The following is a 17402-nucleotide window of genomic DNA, read 5'->3' on the forward strand; positions in this document are numbered from 1 at the left end:
ATTTTCGACTATGTTGGCTTCAGCGGGTTTCTCCGGAGTTTTATGATCCTTTTGCTTATTTTTCAACTTAAAGCAATCAACTTTAATGTGCCCTTTCTTCTTGCAGTAATTACAAGTCAGATTTCTATGTCTAGATTTGGATCTAGACCTTGCATGACTACTGCTGGTAGACTCTCTATTGTAGGATCTTCCTCGAACGATAAGTCCATCGGCAGGACTATCTCTGCTGCTACCAATAAGCTCATTATCCATAAGTTCTTTTGAAAACAGTGACGATTTTACCTCTTCAACAGTCAGCGTCTGCTTGCTGAAAATTAAAGTGTCACGAAAATGCTTATAGGATGGAGGTAACGAACGAAGCAACATAAGGGCTTGATCCTCTTCTTCATACTTAATCTCTAAATTTTCCAAATCCATCAAGATGGATGTGAAATCATCAAGATGAGATTTTAGAGATGTACCTTCTGCCATATTGAGCATATGCATACGATGCTTCACAACAAGCTTGCTGGTGAGGTTCTTTGTCATGAAAAGCGATTCAAGCTTTTCCCACAAATCTGCTGAAGTCTGCTCATGTATGACTTCTCGCAAAACCTCATTTGACAAGCATAACTGAATGGCAGCTAGAGCTTTTTCATCTAACTCCTGCTTTTGTTCTTCTGTCATAGTGGCTGGTAACTTATCCTTTCCATGAAGTGCTTTCTGCAAGCCATTTTGTGTCAAGAGCGCACGCATCTTAACTTGCCATAGGGCAAAACTCATACTGCGATCATATTTCTCAATATCAAATTTTGTCGACGCCATAGTAATCCCCGAAGAAATATAATAACAGCTCTGATACCAGTTTGTAAGGGTTGTTGATGCGGAAGAATATTTATTCGGGAATATAAACGACAAACTAGAGAAATAAAATAGACACAAATGATTTACGTGGTTCGGCGTAAGCCTACTCCACGGGCGAAAGAGAAGTAAAATCCACTATATGAGAATAGGAGTACAAATGGAGAATATCACTCAAAAACCCATACCCCAAATAACACTAAAATAGTGTAACTCTCTAAATGTACTAGTAAAATAACTCTAGGGACTAAAAGAGTATTTTACTAATACCTAAAAGAAAGACCTCACTCAAGTGTTTCCCAAATGCTATTGCTATTTGTTTTTCTCCATGTCTTACTCCACCAATTTGCTAGTGTATATATAGCAAACTAAACTTGGTCACCAAGTAGTAGTATATGGCTAGGATTACAACTTGCTCTCCAAGTCAATTTGAATGGACAAGATTGATCCTTGCTCTCCAAGTTGAAATAGTGGACTTGGGCTAGTCTAATGGGCTTGACTAAATTCAAGGTAACATAACACAAATATTTTGGATGCTATCAGGAATTTGCTGAAGAAAGACTGGGTTGTTTCGATCCATCACGTTCATAGGAAAGGCAATCGTTGTGCCGACTGTTTGGCTAACATCGGGTTCGACCATAATCTTGGTCTGGTGCATTATGATAACATGCCTAAAGAGATTTGCAGCTACATCACAGAAGATATTGTCGGGGTTTCAATACCTCGTATGTGTAGAAGACCTTAGGGTCTGTTTGTTTTTTTTTCCTTGGCTTTGGCCAATCTCTGTTTAAAAAAAAAAAAAAAACAAATATGGTTTCTAAGGCCAGCACTATTATGATTTTTACTCGTTCAATTCTTCTTCTAAATAATCCAAAAACCCTAAACAAAACAATAATATATAATATTGACATTTGGATCATTCAGACATAGTTATCCTAATAAAACTCTTTCAAATAAAACAGGGACGGCAATATTAATTCAAAGACCAATTCTAAGCAACTATAATTGATGTCTAATCTTTTTTTTATGATACGATTTTTTCTTGGATTTTGTTATTATCATTTGATTTTTTACTAATATTTCTACACTATATAAAGAAGATTCAATAGCCATAAGAATGCATACACTCACTTCACTGCTTAACAATAATATTAGCATTTCTTAGCAAGTAAAATGGCTGGCCACTTTCTTGTAATGTGTTTACTTGCCGTTGTCTGCACCTTCGTCACAGCCTTCGAACCTAGTCCGCTCCAAGATTTCTGTGTTGCCGATACTTCTAGCTCAGGTTCGCCTCCAAAATTCTACATTTAGCCGAAAAATGCTTGCTCTATATTACACGAAAATTTATCAAGTCGTACTCCTAGTATGCGAAATGATCTATATAATTAGAACTAAAATGTCAATATTTATTTAATTTTTATGTATTCCTAAAACATGGTTACATGTTCAATTTTGTTTAACATTTTATTTTCCTAATCATGGCAGCAAGAGTGAATGGACTAACATGCCTAGACCCGAAGATAGTGCAAGCCGACCATTTTTCATTCTCCGGACTACATCTAGCAGGCAACACATCGAACCCTCTCGGCTCGAGGGTGACCCCTATAACTGTGGCACAAGTACCAGGACTAAATACATTAGGCCTCTCACTGGCGCGCCTTGACTACGCACCATGGGGCCTAATCCCACCCCATATGCACCCACGAGCAACTGAAATTCTTACAGTAACCGAAGGCAGCCTATTGGTCGGGTTTGTGACATCTAACCCTGAAAACAGACTCATTACAAAAGTACTTAACAAGGGTGATGTGTTTGTGTTTCCCATTGGACTTGTCCATTTCCAGAGAAATGTTGGGTACGGAACTGCGGTTTCTATCTCGGGTTTGAGCAGTCAGAATCCTGGTGTTATTACGGTTGCTAATGCTGTTTTTGGATCTACTCCAAATGTTGCTGAGGATATTCTTTCTAAGGCTTTTCAAGTTGACAAGTCTGTCATTGGACAACTTCAAGCAAGCTTTTAGATGTTCTTTTTTGTTTTTTTTTCCTATCTAATTGTCTTGAGTTAAGGGTTACCTTATGTTATATGTTTACTTGATAGAGTTGCTTCTGTAGTTTGATTTGGATTGAATCAGAATATATGAAGAAGTAGATGGTTGAATTATGTGTGATTAACCTTTTCAATATTCTATTTTAGACAAAAATATGCGTAAGAGTATCTATCGTCATATTATTATGAATTACTTATAAATAACTCGAAAATGCTCGAAATAGACTTCATATTAATTCATCCAAACTCGAATTTGGACGAGACGTGTCAACTATAAAGTCGAGTCAAACATTAAAATACTCTACAATAGGCTTGAAAACTTAATCAAGATTAATTTTTTTTTAATTTTTAAAATTATAAATATTTACAATAACACTCGTAATTCTATACTAAAATTTAATTTCAATTTTTTTCGTACAAATAACGGAATCGGGCTGAATTAAGGTGAGTTTGATATTAAGTTCTTCTACAATGTTTGAGTTTTTAAAACAAAATTCAATCGAATTCGAATTGTTAAACTTTAAAATCGAATCAAAATCAAATTAAACAATGTTTCAACTCAACTTGGCTCTACTACATTTCTAGCTAAAGAGATAAATAGAAGTATAGAACATTGCATTCCAACTTAAATCATGCATCCTCACTCACCAACCAAGAAAAAACAATAACTAATGGACGAACCAAAATGTTTGACAAGCACTACATGCACAAATTCCTTATTTTCCTCACACAAAAAAGAGCAAAACTTGGATCACATTATGTAAAATTAGTTGATCAAATCCTAACCCAAATCATCACTACTCCTTGTCTTAAACCCCATCCTACCTCCACATGGAACTGTCTTATTAGAGCTTACTCTAAAAGCCCCACTCCCATTAACTCCATTCTTGTCTTCAACTACTTCATTAAACTTTCCAAAATCTGTCCTGATCATTACACCTACCCACTTCTTCTCAATGCTTTTTCCCGTGTACCCTTTGCTCCCATGGGAAAATTAGTGCATACCCATTTGATTAAGATTGGGTTAGACTCTGACATTTACGTACAAAATGCTCTTGTTCATTATTATGGGGCTACTAAACAGCTGACTTATGCACGCTTACTGTTTGATAAAATGTCTAAGAGAGATATAGCAAGTTGGAACTCTATCATGGGTGCTTATTGTTCCCTTTCGGATGTTACGGGTTTGTTTAAAATGATGAATTGTGAAGGTACTGGAGCTGATGACATTACTCTATTGATCTTATTGTCGGCTTTTAGACAATTTCGAGGAGGCGAATTGTTAGAGTATGGAAGTGTAGTACATGCTTATGCTGTAAAAATGGGGTTGAATTTAATGTTAAACGTGAGCAATGCTTTATTTGAAATGTACACTAAGAATAAAGAGATGGATGCAGCTTCAAGAGTGTTTGATGAAATGGGTGATAAGAGAGATGTGGTTTCGTATACGATTTTGATCAGTGGCTATCTCGAGAAGGGTTTGATTGATTTGGCGGGCGATATCTTCTATCAGATTGTTGACAAGGATGTTGTCTTGTGGAATATGATGTTACATGGTTATGTCAAAGCAAACCGTCCGAAGGAAGCGTTGGAACTTTTCGTGAAAATGGATAGTGCGGGGGTGATGCCTGATGAGAATACAGTGGTTAGCGTTCTGGCAGCTTGTGCTAGTTTATCGGACTTGCATTATGGTAGGATAGTTCATGTGTTCATTAACAGAAACAACATAAAACAAGATGTTTTTGTAAAAACTGCGCTTATCGATATGTACTTCAAATGTGGGAAACCAGAGGAGGCATTGGTTACTTTCTATAAGATGGAACATAGAGATGTTTTTACTTGGACATCATTGATTGAAGGGCTTGCAAACAATGGATATGGGTTTGAAGCTTTGAGTTTGTTTAAGCAAATGGAAGAACAAGCAATTCATCCCAATGAAGCGACGTTTATTTCTGTGTTAACAGGCTGTAGACACTCAGGATTAGTTAATGAAGGCTGTCAATTGTTCAGAAAGATGGTAGAAGTTTACAAAATCCAACCAAAAATCGAACATTTTGGCTGCCTGATGGATATGCTGAGTCGAGCAGGACTATTAACTCAGGCAGATGCATTCGTCAAGTTGTTGGCACCGCAAAAAAGACTAATAGCTTATAAAACTTTACTAAGTGCTTGCATTACGTATGCAGAATATGAAGTCGGAGAGAAGGTTGTAAACGAAATCGCAGAATTCAGTTCTCAGAGTTCTGAAATTCATAATCTTTTATCCAACTTCTATGCTTTGGCAGGTCAATGGGCTCAAGTTGCAAAGACAAGAAGAATCATGAATAGGTTAGATACAAGAAAGGAGCCTGGAATAAGTTTTGTGGAGCTAAAATCTTGAAAAGAAAAATTATTTGCAAATTATGCAGTCCATGTGGTTATGGTGTGACTGAGAAGAACAAAACAGCCAGTATCAACTGGGTGAAGATAGCAAAAGAATTAACCGAACTCGAGAAACAAAAGACGAAGGAAAATCAAGATCTTTCTATAATACAAAATCTTTAACATTGTAAGATAAGGCACAACTACTCCTGCCTAAAATTTATATTTTAAAGCACAAGTAGAGCAGCAAATGTGTCCTATCAATTTACGGAAAGGATTTCTCTTTGAGGCTCTAGTATTCAGTTTTATCTTATTGGGTTGTGTTTGCACCAAAATTAAAAATATGACTTAAAGGCCATAAAGCCCCTATTCTTTTCAAAAGATAAAAGAGGTATTATTAATGATTGGCTTAAATTAATTTTTAGAGGTTGACCAATTTTGATTTCAGAGGGTGATTTCTAAAAATTGACTGTTTGACTAGGAAGTTAATTTCTAGAGGTTGACTAGACTTTAGAAGTTGATTCCTAAAGGTTGATTCCTAAAGGTTGATTTCTAAAGGTTGATTCCTAAAGGTTGATTTCTAAAGGTTGATTTCTAAAGGTTGGTTCCTAAAGGTTGATTTCTAAAGGTTGGTTCCTAAAGGTTGATTTCTAGAGGTTGACTAATGCTGACAGAAGTTAATTTCTAGAGGTTGGTTTCTAAAGGTTGATTTCTAGAAGTTGACTACTCCAGAAGCTAATTCAAAAAGTCCAAGCCCAGTTGCAGAAGATTAAGCCCAAATTTGAGATGGCCATTAAATATTAATTTAAATGGCCCATAAGCCCAAGAAAGTCCATTCCAGAAGAAAAGAAGTTAAAAAGCACGTGCAGCAGAAGTAAAGACACGATTGGCAGTTCCTGAAGGTGGGGAAGAACGTGTGCAGTTGGTTCATGAAGCAGCAGTTTTCAAATGATGAAGCTATAAATAAGAGAAGAGCAGCCAATTTGCAGCCCCCGATCAAATCCAACAAAAACCAGCCCAAAGGCAAAAACACTCAGCACTTAGCATTCTCAGTTTTCTTCAATCAGTAAACAACTTTACAATTGAACTTTTGCAATTTCTACTCAAACACTTGTATTTTCATTTCATTCAATTAGTAAACACATTTACAATTGGATTCTTTGTTTTAGCATTACTTGATTGGAGTACTTGTTATAAGGTTAACCAAACCCCAATCGCTCGTTTAAGAAGTTAAGTTACATTTTGGAATCCGCTTCCTGGCACGCCCGCATTTCACACGCTTGTTGTTACAAACGCAAAACGCCAGTAACAATTTTTGGCACGCCCAGTGGGACACTAAGAGTTATGGCTAGAACTCGAAGTGAAAAAGGAAAAGATGTTATTGTATCCCAGGATACAGTGGATGATCCTACTACTACAAATGTAGGACATGGAGACTATGTGGCTCACATGGTCAGAAGCATTGAAAAAGAAAATTTGCCTCTAGGAGAGGCGAGTGATGATGTGCCTCCTGGCTTTGGAGAGCAACAGACACCAACTCGGCGAAATTCTGAGCCGAGATTGGTAGAGGCTTTAAACATGCTGTCAAAAGCCATGTTAGACATGAAACAGACTCAGGCTAGCTTTAACCAAGCACAAGCCGAGTTGACCAAGAAACATGAGGTAATGGATAAGAAGCAGTTCGAAATGGAACGCTATTTGGCAGAATTGATAGTTGCTGTCAAAGTGTCATCTCATGGTGGTGATGTACCAGAGGCTGTTAACACGGCCAAACAAGATCCTAAGGGACACGGGGGGCAGCCATCTGGAGGAATCCAGGAGATTGGGAGCACTAGTCATGTGCCAATCTTAAACCCGCCCTCTGAAGAAAGGTATGTTCCTCCTCACAAAAGAGATGAACCTGTGTATTTTAATTCTTTTAAAACTAATAATCAAACTGGCCGGAATTCCAGGCCGTTTAATGCAGGTGCTAATTGTCCGACTTCGGACGACCTAGAGGTTAATCAAAATTTTCCTCAACCTCTGGGCACGGGGGGCAATTACATGCCCCAAGAGAGAAATCAGCCTCAGGTGCCACCCCAACCTTTGGGAAGGCAACTAGACATGGAGGCTGTAAGAGAAGCAATTGAGGAGTTGTATGGTCCAGGTCTAAGGCAGATTGACCGACCGCAATTTCACAAGCCTTATCCAGATGTCATTGACAGGGAGAATCCTTACCCTAGAGGCTATAAAATTCCTAACTTCTCTTTATTCTCTGGAGAGGATGGCCACTCCACCATTGAGCATGTGGCGAAATTCACAATTCAATGTGGGGTCTTGGCCAACCTAGATAACATTGCAAATTTCAAGCTGAGATTATTTCCAAATTCTTTAACAGGTACTGCCTTTACTTGGTATGCTACTTTGCCCAGGAACTCAGTGCTCACATGGCAGGAGATGGAGAGGCTTTTCCATACTCAATTTTACCGTGCAGAGCCAGAGGTTTGCATAGCAGAATTGTCAAGAGTTTCTCAAAGGTCGGGAGAGGATGCCGACATGTATATACACCGCTTCAAAAGAATGAGGAGCAGGTGTAAAATTGTTCTACCAGAAACTGAGTATGTAAAAATGGCTCAGAGGGGCTTGGACATTGAGCTCCGAAAAAAGTTCCAGGGGATGGAATTCAGGGACTTCTATGAGTTAGCTGCTAAAGTCTCTGAATATGAAGAACTCCTAAGAGAAGAAAGCCACAAGAAGAAGGTGGCAATGGGCACTTACTATCAGGAGGTGGGAGCATATGAAACCGCGGTAGCCGACCTCACGGCCACCGGTTCATGTACCTGCCCTATGTTGATCAAAAAAGCACCTGATGGGTGGAAGAAACAGAATTCCAATGCCCAACCTCTGTATACTTTTGAGGTTTCAAAAACAGAAGAAATTTTTGATTTTCTGTTGAAAGAGAAGTTCATTACTTTGCCTCCGGATCATAAAATGCTTTCAAAAGATGAGTTGAAAGGCAGAGAGTATTGCAAGTTCCACAACTCCTGGAACCACTCAACCAATTCATGTTGGGGGTTCAAAAATATTATACAGGATAGGATTGCCAAGAGAGTTTTAAAATTCCCAGAAAAAAAGGAGGCACTGGTAATAGATGAAGATCCTTTTCCGGCTGTGGCGTCTGTGAATGCCAGTGATCTCTCGGAACTTGACTTGAGGTTGTTATTAGATATAAAAAGAAAGCTCAGAATCAGGGAGCAAAATGACCAAAGAGTCAGGGGAGAGCAATTCGAACGGGAAAGGAGAGCAGAGGTAAAGCGGGATTACAGAGGAGAAAGAAGGCAGGTATCTAGAAACTCTAATAATTTTGTTTCTACTAACCGCCCTCTTTTGAAAAAACAAAACAGGGCCTCTTACTATCAAAGGAGGCCAGAAAGGCATGTCTTCCCGGAGAGGCGATCTTTCGTGTGGAAGAGGGAGGAACAGCCAAAAGCTCCTTTGGCACCTAGGGAGGAAAAGCCAAAAGCTCATTTGGCACTTAAAGAAAAACAGTCAGAGGTTCCTTCTACCTTTGAAAACCGAAGAAAAGAACAAAGATTCGTGGTACCACCATTGGTCTCACCTAGTCCAAGGTGGCATACCAATTATCACAAGAAGTTTCCGCCTCCACTAACAAGAACTCAGAAAAGGAGGCGCCAGAGGTTGAGGGCTGCTGCAAGAAACGAGTGGCAGTCCAGGCACTTGAAAGATCCTAGAAAAGTTGTAGAGGAAAAGGGGTCAAAGAAGATCTTAATTGAGAGAGAGCAATCTGGAAGCCAAAAATCTTCAGAGGCAGTGGAAGTGAAAAATAAAACTTCCCACGTGCCTTCGAAGAAGGAAATTTCGGATATGGAGTTGGAAGCTTTTCTTGAAGGAGAATTTGCAGGAGATGGCATGAACTTAGATGATCTCCTAGAAGACGACATGGAGTTGGATGATCTCGTGGATGAGGAAATCCTAAAGGAGGGCATGAGACTAAACGACCTCTTGAAAGAAGATACTGATGACACTCCACCAGTTAAGGAAAGCGGCAAATTTCAGAGGAGATCTCTAGAGAATGGCGACTCAGAATCAGACACAGAAGGTGATAAGAAGAGATCCATCAGAGTGGGTGAAATTGAGATTCCCCTCACTTGTAATGCTTTCTCCTTGATTCTTCCAAGTGATTTCAAAGGTCCTGACAACTCTGAGGAAGTAGAAGAAATTCAGAGAGAGGAGATATCCAAACCTCCAAAAGATGAGTGTCGCAGCCAGGTCACCATACAAGAAGCTGCAAATGGTGGACCAAAGAGGGTGATTTTTGACAAACCTGCAGAGGCAATGACCAAGCATATTAAGCCTTTGTACATAAAGGCTCACTTCAATGGCAGACCAACCTCCAGAGTCTTGATTGATAATGGTTCTGCTGTGAATATTATGCCATTCAACATGCTACAACCTCTAGGAAAAACTACAGAAGATCTCATCTCTACAGAGGTTAGTGTGTCTGCCTTTACTGGAGAGCTCACAAAAACTATTGGTGTTCTCCCAGTAGAGGTAACTGTAGGGAGCAAAACTTCCCTATCGGCGTTCTTTGTTGTAAATTCATCAGCCAGCTACCAAGCTCTTTTGGGACGAGATTGGATTCATGCCAATTGGTGCGTTCCTTCATCCTTACACCAGTTTCTGCTCTTTTGGAAGGGAAATGAGGTGGAGGTGGTATGGGCAGACACAAAGCCATTTACCACTGCCACCAACATGGTAGAGGCCCGTTATTATGACTCATGTGTTGGCCCCATCCAATTTACTGGGAAAAGTAAAAAAGGGCAGAAGAAAGAGAAATCCGACAAACCTCTAAATGTGCATGAAGAGGTTAAAAGAAAAGCAACTGAGATACTTGGATCAACGGCTATTATTCCATACAACAAGCCGTGTTCCTCCATCACCATTGAAGAAATTAATGATTAAGCTCACCTCTAGTGAGTTTGCAGCAGCTGCATCTGCTATCTTAAAAGAACGTATGCAGTACATTATGGAAGGAATTATGGAGGAAAACAACTTGGCAGAGGTTCTAGATGCTGAAGTGGTTTATGAAGAAGAAGAAGTTTCTGAAGATCATGAGATTGGCTTGGAGGAGCTAGAACAAGCACCTCCTTGGATAGATGATGAAGCCATCCATGTTAGAGAGGAGTTAGAAGAAGTGAATCTTGGAACTTCTGAGCAACCTCAGGTAACTTTTGTTAGTAAAAACCTAGAGGTTGGATTAAAAACAAAACTAATGGTACTCTTGCAGGAATACAAAGATTGCTTTGCATGGCAATATTCTGATATGCCGGGGTTAAGCAGGACATTGGTAGAACATCGGCTTCCTATTAAGCCCGAGTTTCAGCCATACCGCCAACCTCCAAGAAGAGTGTCAAAAGAAGTTGAATTAAAGGTAAAAGAGGAAATTGAAAAATTGTGTAAAGCAGGCTTTATTAGGCCTGCTAAATATAGTAATTGGTTAGCAAATGTTGTTCCAGTGGTTAAAAAGAATGGAAAACTTAGAATATGCATAGACTTTAGGGACTTAAATGAAGCAACTCCTAAAGATATTTATGCTATGCCAATTGCTGACACTCTTATTGATGCTACAGCTAATCATTCTCTTTTGTCTTTTATGGATTGTTTTGCTGGATATAACCAGATTATGGTGGCTAAAGAAGACATCTCCAAAACGGCATTTAGATGTCCAGGATCTATTGGGACATTTGAATGGGTGGTCATGCCGTTTGGTTTACGTAATGCTGGTGCAACATATCAGAGGGCTATGAATGCCATCTTCCACGACCTCTTAGGTAAAACTATGGAGGTTTATATTGATGATGTTGTTGTAAAATCAAAACTAATGAAAGATCATTTGAAAAATCTAGAGGAAGCATTTAGGAGGATGAGAGTTCACTGTTTAAAACTCAATCCTTTGAAATGCGCCTTTGGTGTAAAAGCTGGAAATTTTTTGGGGTTTTTGGTCCATGAAAGAGGCATTGAAGTGGACCAAAACAAAACCAAAGCTATTCGAGAAGCTAAACCGCCTAGAAATAAAACAGAACTTCAGAGGTTTCTTGGGCAGGTTAATTACTTAAGGAGATTTATATCTAATCTTGCAGGAAAAACAAAAGTGTTCTCAGAACTGTTGAAATTAAAAAAGGAGGATGTCTTCAGATGGGAAACCATCCATCAAGAGGCTTTTGATGAAATTAAAGACTATCTAATGAAGCCTCCTGTATTGATACCTCCAAAAAAGGGTATACCTCTGAGGTTGTACATTTCAGCAGCCGAAGGTTCAATTGGGTGTCTGCTAGCCCAGAGCAACCAAGATGGACATGAACAGGCTATTTATTATTTGAGCCGTTCGATGACATCTACAGAGGTTAGATACACTCCTATCATGAAATTGTGTCTGGCTTTGTTTTTTGCCTGCACTAAGTTAAGACACTATCTGCTTAGTAATAGAGTCTATGTGGTGTCTCAAACCGACTTGATGAAATATATGCTAAACAAACCTGTTTTATCAGGAAATATTGGAAAGTGGTTATTAAGTTTGGCAGACTTTCATTTGATTTATCATCCCCAGAAGTCGGTCAAAGGTCAGGCTCTAGCAGATTTCCTAGCCGACCATCCATGTATAAACCTAGGAGATGAAAGTAAATTTGACTTACCGGTTTTTATGAATGAACATAGACCTTGGATGCTTAAATTTGATGGGTCTAGTACAGATAGGTCTGCGGGTGCTGGAATCATAATAGTATCACCTTCTGGAGCTAAGACCTCCTTGTCTTTTAATCTTGACTTTGAATGTACAAATAATCAATCTGAGTATGAGGCTTTGATTATTGGATTAGAAATCCTCCTAGATCTAGGTGCTAAAAAGGTCAAAATAATTGGAGATTCTCAATTGGTTATTAGACAAGTGTCTGGCGAATATAAATGCATGAGTTACTCTTTAACTTCTTATTATGCTATTGCTATACAGTTAATAGAGAGTTTTGAAGAGGTTGAATTAGTACATGTTCCTAGAGAGGAAAATTGGGAGGCCGATGAATTATCACAGCTAGCATCTGGCCTACGTCTGTCGGAGGAGTTAACCCACCGACTAGTAATGGTACAAAGAAAAACTCACCCTTCAATTTTTAAAAGAGGAGTACAACTAGATATTTTCAATATTGATGATAACTTAGTACAGGATTGGAGGAGAGATATTAAAAAGTACCTGGAGAATCCTAGCAAGAAGATGATGTATAAAGTAAGAGTGAGAGCTGTTAACTACGTGCTCATAGAAGATGTTTTATACAGAAGAGGATTCGACAACCTATTGCTAAGATGCCTTGGAACTACAGAGGCACTAGAGGTCATGAAACAAACTCATGAAGGAGTTTGTGGAGCACATCAATCCGGAGTGAAAATGAGATGGCTGATCCGAAGACATGGTTACTTCTGGCCATCTATCCTAAAAGATTGCATGACTTTTGCAAAGGGTTGTCAATCGTGCCAAAGGTATGGAAACATACAAAGACTTCCAGCTGCTGAGTTGAAGTCTGTCATCAAACCATGGCCATTCAGAGGTTGGGCCATAGATTTGATAGGTAAAATATATCCTCCATCTTCTAAAAATCACAGTTTCATAATTGTAGCTACTGATTACTTTACCAAATGGGTAGTCGCTAAGCCATTGGTAAAGACAGAGCAAAAAGATGTTATTAAATTTATTAAAGAGGAAATTATTCATCAATTTGGAATTCCACAATCAGTAACTACTGACCAGGGCACAATGTTCACTGGTAAGGAGATGCAAGAATTTGCCACTGATTATGGAATAAAATTATTGACCTCTACACCTTATTATGCTCAGGCCAATGGCCAAGCTGAATCTTCTAATAAAATTATCATCAACATAGTTCAAAAAATGTTGGAAGAAAATCCAAAGGATTGGCATCGGATTTTATCAGAAGCACTCTGGGCATATCGCACCTCTAGGCGAAATGCTACAGGAGTAAGTCCATTTATGCTAACCTATGGTCATGATGCAGTGTTACCCATGGAGGTGGTGGTGAGGTCATTGAGAGTAGCTAAGCAGAATCATTTGACTCCAGAAGATTACAATGAAACCATGATGATGGAGTTAGAAAATCTAGAAGAAGGGAGACTTCAGGCTTTAAACAACATGATAATACAGAAGAAGAAAGTCTCCAGAAGCTACAACAAGAAAGTTAGACCTAAGACATTTCAAGAAGATGAGCTAGTATGGAAGTTGATCTTACCCCCTGGTACTAAAGATAGAGAATATGGGAAATGGTCTACTAATTGGGAAGGGCCATTCTTAGTCCACAAGGTGATGAAGGGGAATGCGTACTGGCTATCAAGTCTAGAGGGTGAGCCTCATAGAAAATTTATTAATGGAAAGTACTTGAAGAAATACACTCCCACCATCTGGGAGAAATACAACTTAGAAATGACTTAATGGCTTTTAGCCATACATGTACTGCAGATTATGTAACTTGTTTTAGCAATATCAGTACATGAGTCGTAACATTGTGGCTTTTTAGCCGAGTGTATTATCAGATTTTTAGTAGTTTGGCTATTTTGGCTAAACCTGTACTTTTTCATTAACTTATGGATTTTGGCACAAGATGTAATGTAATGGCTTTTAGCCATTTTTGATAATTAAAATTCTAAAATTTGGCTACTTTAGCTAAATTGGTGAGGCTATAATTAGTCGACTATAGAAAATTAATTCCAGAAGTTGGTTCTAGAAGTCGACTCCTAAAAGTTGATTCCTAGAAGTTCTAGAAGCTGACTTCTAAAAGTGGACTCCTAAAAATTAATTCCAGAAGTTTGTCCTAGGAGTTGATTTCTAAAAGTTGATTCCTAGAAGTTCAAGTTGACTGGTCAGTTGATCCTCTAAAAGTTGATGTCAAGAGTTGACTGTCAAAGGTGGAAAGTCAAACTCCTACTATGTTTATAAGTCTCTATTCTGCTAAGACTTCTTAAACTTTGGCTAACTAAACTAAAGGGATAAAAAGAAAATTCAACAACATTCAACAGCAAACAAAAACGGCCCTGTAATGCAATGCATGGCTGTAAGTGACATATGTGATTTGTTCGTGAAACAAGTCCTGGTATGGACATCACATCACTACACAAGTATATGGCAAAAGCCATCTTCATACCAGGAACATAAACACATAGTGAAAATGCAATGCATGGCTGTACCTGTAAGTGAATCTTGGTGTGGAACACAACAAGCAAACAAATGGCTGGAGAGCCATCTTCACACCAAGACATTTGAAGTTTAGAAAGTACCTGAATGGCGTCTCTGTAATGCAATGCATGAACAAGTGAATATGTGCAAGTGTACGTGTCACAACAAGCAAGTAATGGCCAAAAGGCCGTGTGAGAAAAATATCGTCTGAGATAAATAGAAGGAACATAATCCAACAACTTTTGAAGGTACTAAATTATTACAACCATCAACTACTTGACTAGTTCGATATACAAATACTGCTAAATAGTATCAAAGTTGGTGGAGGAGTCCTGAGCAGTATGTGACAAGTGAGATGGAGGAAAATTTGAAAAGAGATGCTACACCTCAGCTTATCTCATTATTATCGGCAAACGGACTTCACTTTCACAAACTCTGGATAAACGGCCTATAAATTCATGACATGATGTTTCTCTTGGATGGCGACGTGCAAATGTTGAAATTTGAAAAAGACAGGATCTCTATAATCAACAATGCCATTTACTTCATTCTTTTCTCTCCCATTGGCAAACCCTTCCAAAAGAGGATAAATTGGAATAGTCACAGCTGGCGTGACTAACTCAGAACCTGTAAGTATAAACTCTACTTATAAGCAATATGCACACTTATTCAAAATTGGCGAAAATAAGCAGAGTAATTGGTTTTTTTTTATGAATTTCAAAACAAGCGAATCTAAACTAATTACTTGGCCAATTTGGTTTTTTAAATGGTTCAAAGGAAATTAGAGTGAACAGGGTATATGCAGATGACAAAATTAGGCCAAAATGCCATATGGCCTTAAATTTTGTTTAACTTAACTATTTAGAGATCTTGTGACTTCTAAAGGCTAAAAGCAATTTAACTAATTCATAGCCTGAGGAAGTTGCAAGATTTCTAATACTGCAATGGTATCCTAAAAACCATTAAAAACAATACCTGCATATGAAAATCCATTCCAAACAAACAACACTATGCCAAATCCATACCAACCAATCCACAAAAAACAAGCAATTATAATGAAACTAAATTTTGCTTACTTGTACTTGTCAAAAGGTTGGATGTGGATCACATGGCAAAGGCATTAAAAGCTGGCTTCTGAGCCGCAAAGTCAGAGAAATTGGTGCTTGTAGTTGCCAATGTAGGAGATTCTGCAAGATTTAAATACAAACATATTCAACAATTCAAAATCAACAACAAAACAATATCAAAGATTCTGAAATTTAATCTTTATATGTTGATTGGATTACATTTTCTTGCAAAGGATTAGTTGCTATAGTGGGTCTCAAAGGCGGAGTAGCTATTGACCCGTCTAAAAAGTAAAAGACCGACGGCTTCAGAGATGAAGAAGCCGTGGTAGAGTCTGAAATTGACGCTAAAATTCTTAGCAGTTAAACTCAATTGTTGACATTGATACAGATTTTGAATAATTAAATTTAAATGTTGACATTGACTCCAATTTTAGGCAATTAATTTCATAATCTTGCCTGATAAACCAAATCAAAGATCACATTACGGCAACTAAAATGTAAGAATGTAAATTGAAGAGTTATACCTGCCGTGATGGTGATCGGACTTGTTAAGGTCACCGTCGGGTTGCAGCTAGAGCTTGGCGGGCAAAGCCGCGAGGGAGATGGCGAGCTGCTGGGCGTGACCGGTTGAGAGTTGCTGATGACCGTTGGAGCTGGTGACTATCGTTGCTAGGACGCCGCCGCTGCTGCTAAGACGCGAGACGCCACTGCTGCTGGCAAGGAAAACGCCGTCATGCCTGGAGCTGCTGGGTACGGTGACGGCGTGCAGCTGGGAGGACTGCCGTTTCTGAGAAGACTGCCGTTGGAGCTGGGTGAGAAGAGCTGGACGGCGAGGAGCGGTCAGCTGGAGTAGCCGGCGACGAGCAGCAGGTTGGAGAGAAGAGCTGCCGAGCGGTGGATCAGCTGCTGTAGTGCGTGCCGTTGGTGCCACCGCTTCCCTGTTGGTGGCCGGCGGGTGAACCTCCTTTTTCCCAATTATTAATTTAATTGATTTGGGCAAAATTTGGGTTGAGAGAATATAAGATAAATACATTAATTTAAATTTTTGGGATTTTAGATTTGTGCTAAGAGGTTTAGAGGAGGAAGAAGATTAAAGCACTTGGGCTTTTTAGAGGCCCTGAATTTAAAAAAAAAAAAAAATATTAAGCCATATGAATTTTGCATATTCTTTGGAGTTCTTAGAAAAATTTGAATTTTTGAAAATCTAACGGCTAAAACACATGCCGCGAATTTTCAGAATCTCTAATTTTAGACTCTCTATGATGGAATATAATTAATTTTGGCTAAAAGAATATATATAAATGGCTTTAGTCTTAAAAAGCCAATTATACAGGGGGCATTGTTTGCACCAAAATTAAAAATATGACTTAAAGGCCATAAAGCCCCTATTCTTTTCAAAAGATAAAAGAGGTATTATTAATGATTGGCTTAAATTAATTTTTAGAGGTTGACCAATTTTGATTTCAGAGGGTGATTTCTAAAAATTGACTGTTTGACTAGGAAGTTAATTTCTAGAGGTTGACTAGACTTTAGAAGTTGATTCCTAAAGGTTGATTCCTAAAGGTTGATTTCTAAAGGTTGATTCCTAAAGGTTGATTTCTAAAGGTTGATTTCTAAAGGTTGGTTCCTAAAGGTTGATTTCTAAAGGTTGGTTCCTAAAGGTTGATTTCTAGAGGTTGACTAATGCTGACAGAAGTTAATTTCTAGAGGTTGGTTTCTAAAGGTTGATTTCTAGAAGTTGACTACTCCAGAAGCTAATTCAAAAAGTCCAAGCCCAGTTGCAGAAGATTAAGCCCAAATTTGAGATGGCCATTAAATATTAATTTAAATGGCCCATAAGCCCAAGAAAGTCCAT

At 38.6% G+C, this 17402-nt stretch overlaps 3 protein-coding genes across 3 annotated transcripts; all 3 read left to right on the plus strand.

Moving 5' to 3' along the window:
• Positions 1–1982: 1982 nt before the first annotated feature.
• LOC126671201 (putative germin-like protein 2-1) lies at positions 1983–3001 on the plus strand. Its single transcript, XM_050364938.2, has 2 exons — positions 1983–2125; positions 2326–3001. The coding sequence occupies exons 1-2, from the start codon at positions 2014–2016 to the stop codon at positions 2859–2861; spliced, it is 648 nt and encodes a 215-aa protein (XP_050220895.1). The 5' UTR covers positions 1983–2013; the 3' UTR covers positions 2862–3001.
• A 480-nt stretch (positions 3002–3481) lies between these two features.
• Positions 3482–5543, plus strand: LOC126673139 (putative pentatricopeptide repeat-containing protein At3g15930). The gene has a single exon (XM_050367128.2). The coding sequence runs from the start codon at positions 3573–3575 to the stop codon at positions 5265–5267; it is 1695 nt and encodes a 564-aa protein (XP_050223085.1). The 5' UTR covers positions 3482–3572; the 3' UTR covers positions 5268–5543.
• A 4465-nt stretch (positions 5544–10008) lies between these two features.
• LOC130015223 (uncharacterized) lies at positions 10009–16594 on the plus strand. Its single transcript, XM_056104953.1, has 2 exons — positions 10009–12864; positions 13309–16594. The coding sequence occupies exons 1-2, from the start codon at positions 10101–10103 to the stop codon at positions 13737–13739; spliced, it is 3195 nt and encodes a 1064-aa protein (XP_055960928.1). The 5' UTR covers positions 10009–10100; the 3' UTR covers positions 13740–16594.
• Positions 16595–17402: the final 808 nt, after the last annotated feature.

The sequence above is a fragment of the Mercurialis annua genome, linkage group LG3 (assembly GCF_937616625.2).
Source record: "Mercurialis annua linkage group LG3, ddMerAnnu1.2, whole genome shotgun sequence".
Classification (NCBI taxonomy): Eukaryota; Viridiplantae; Streptophyta; class Magnoliopsida; order Malpighiales; family Euphorbiaceae; genus Mercurialis; species Mercurialis annua.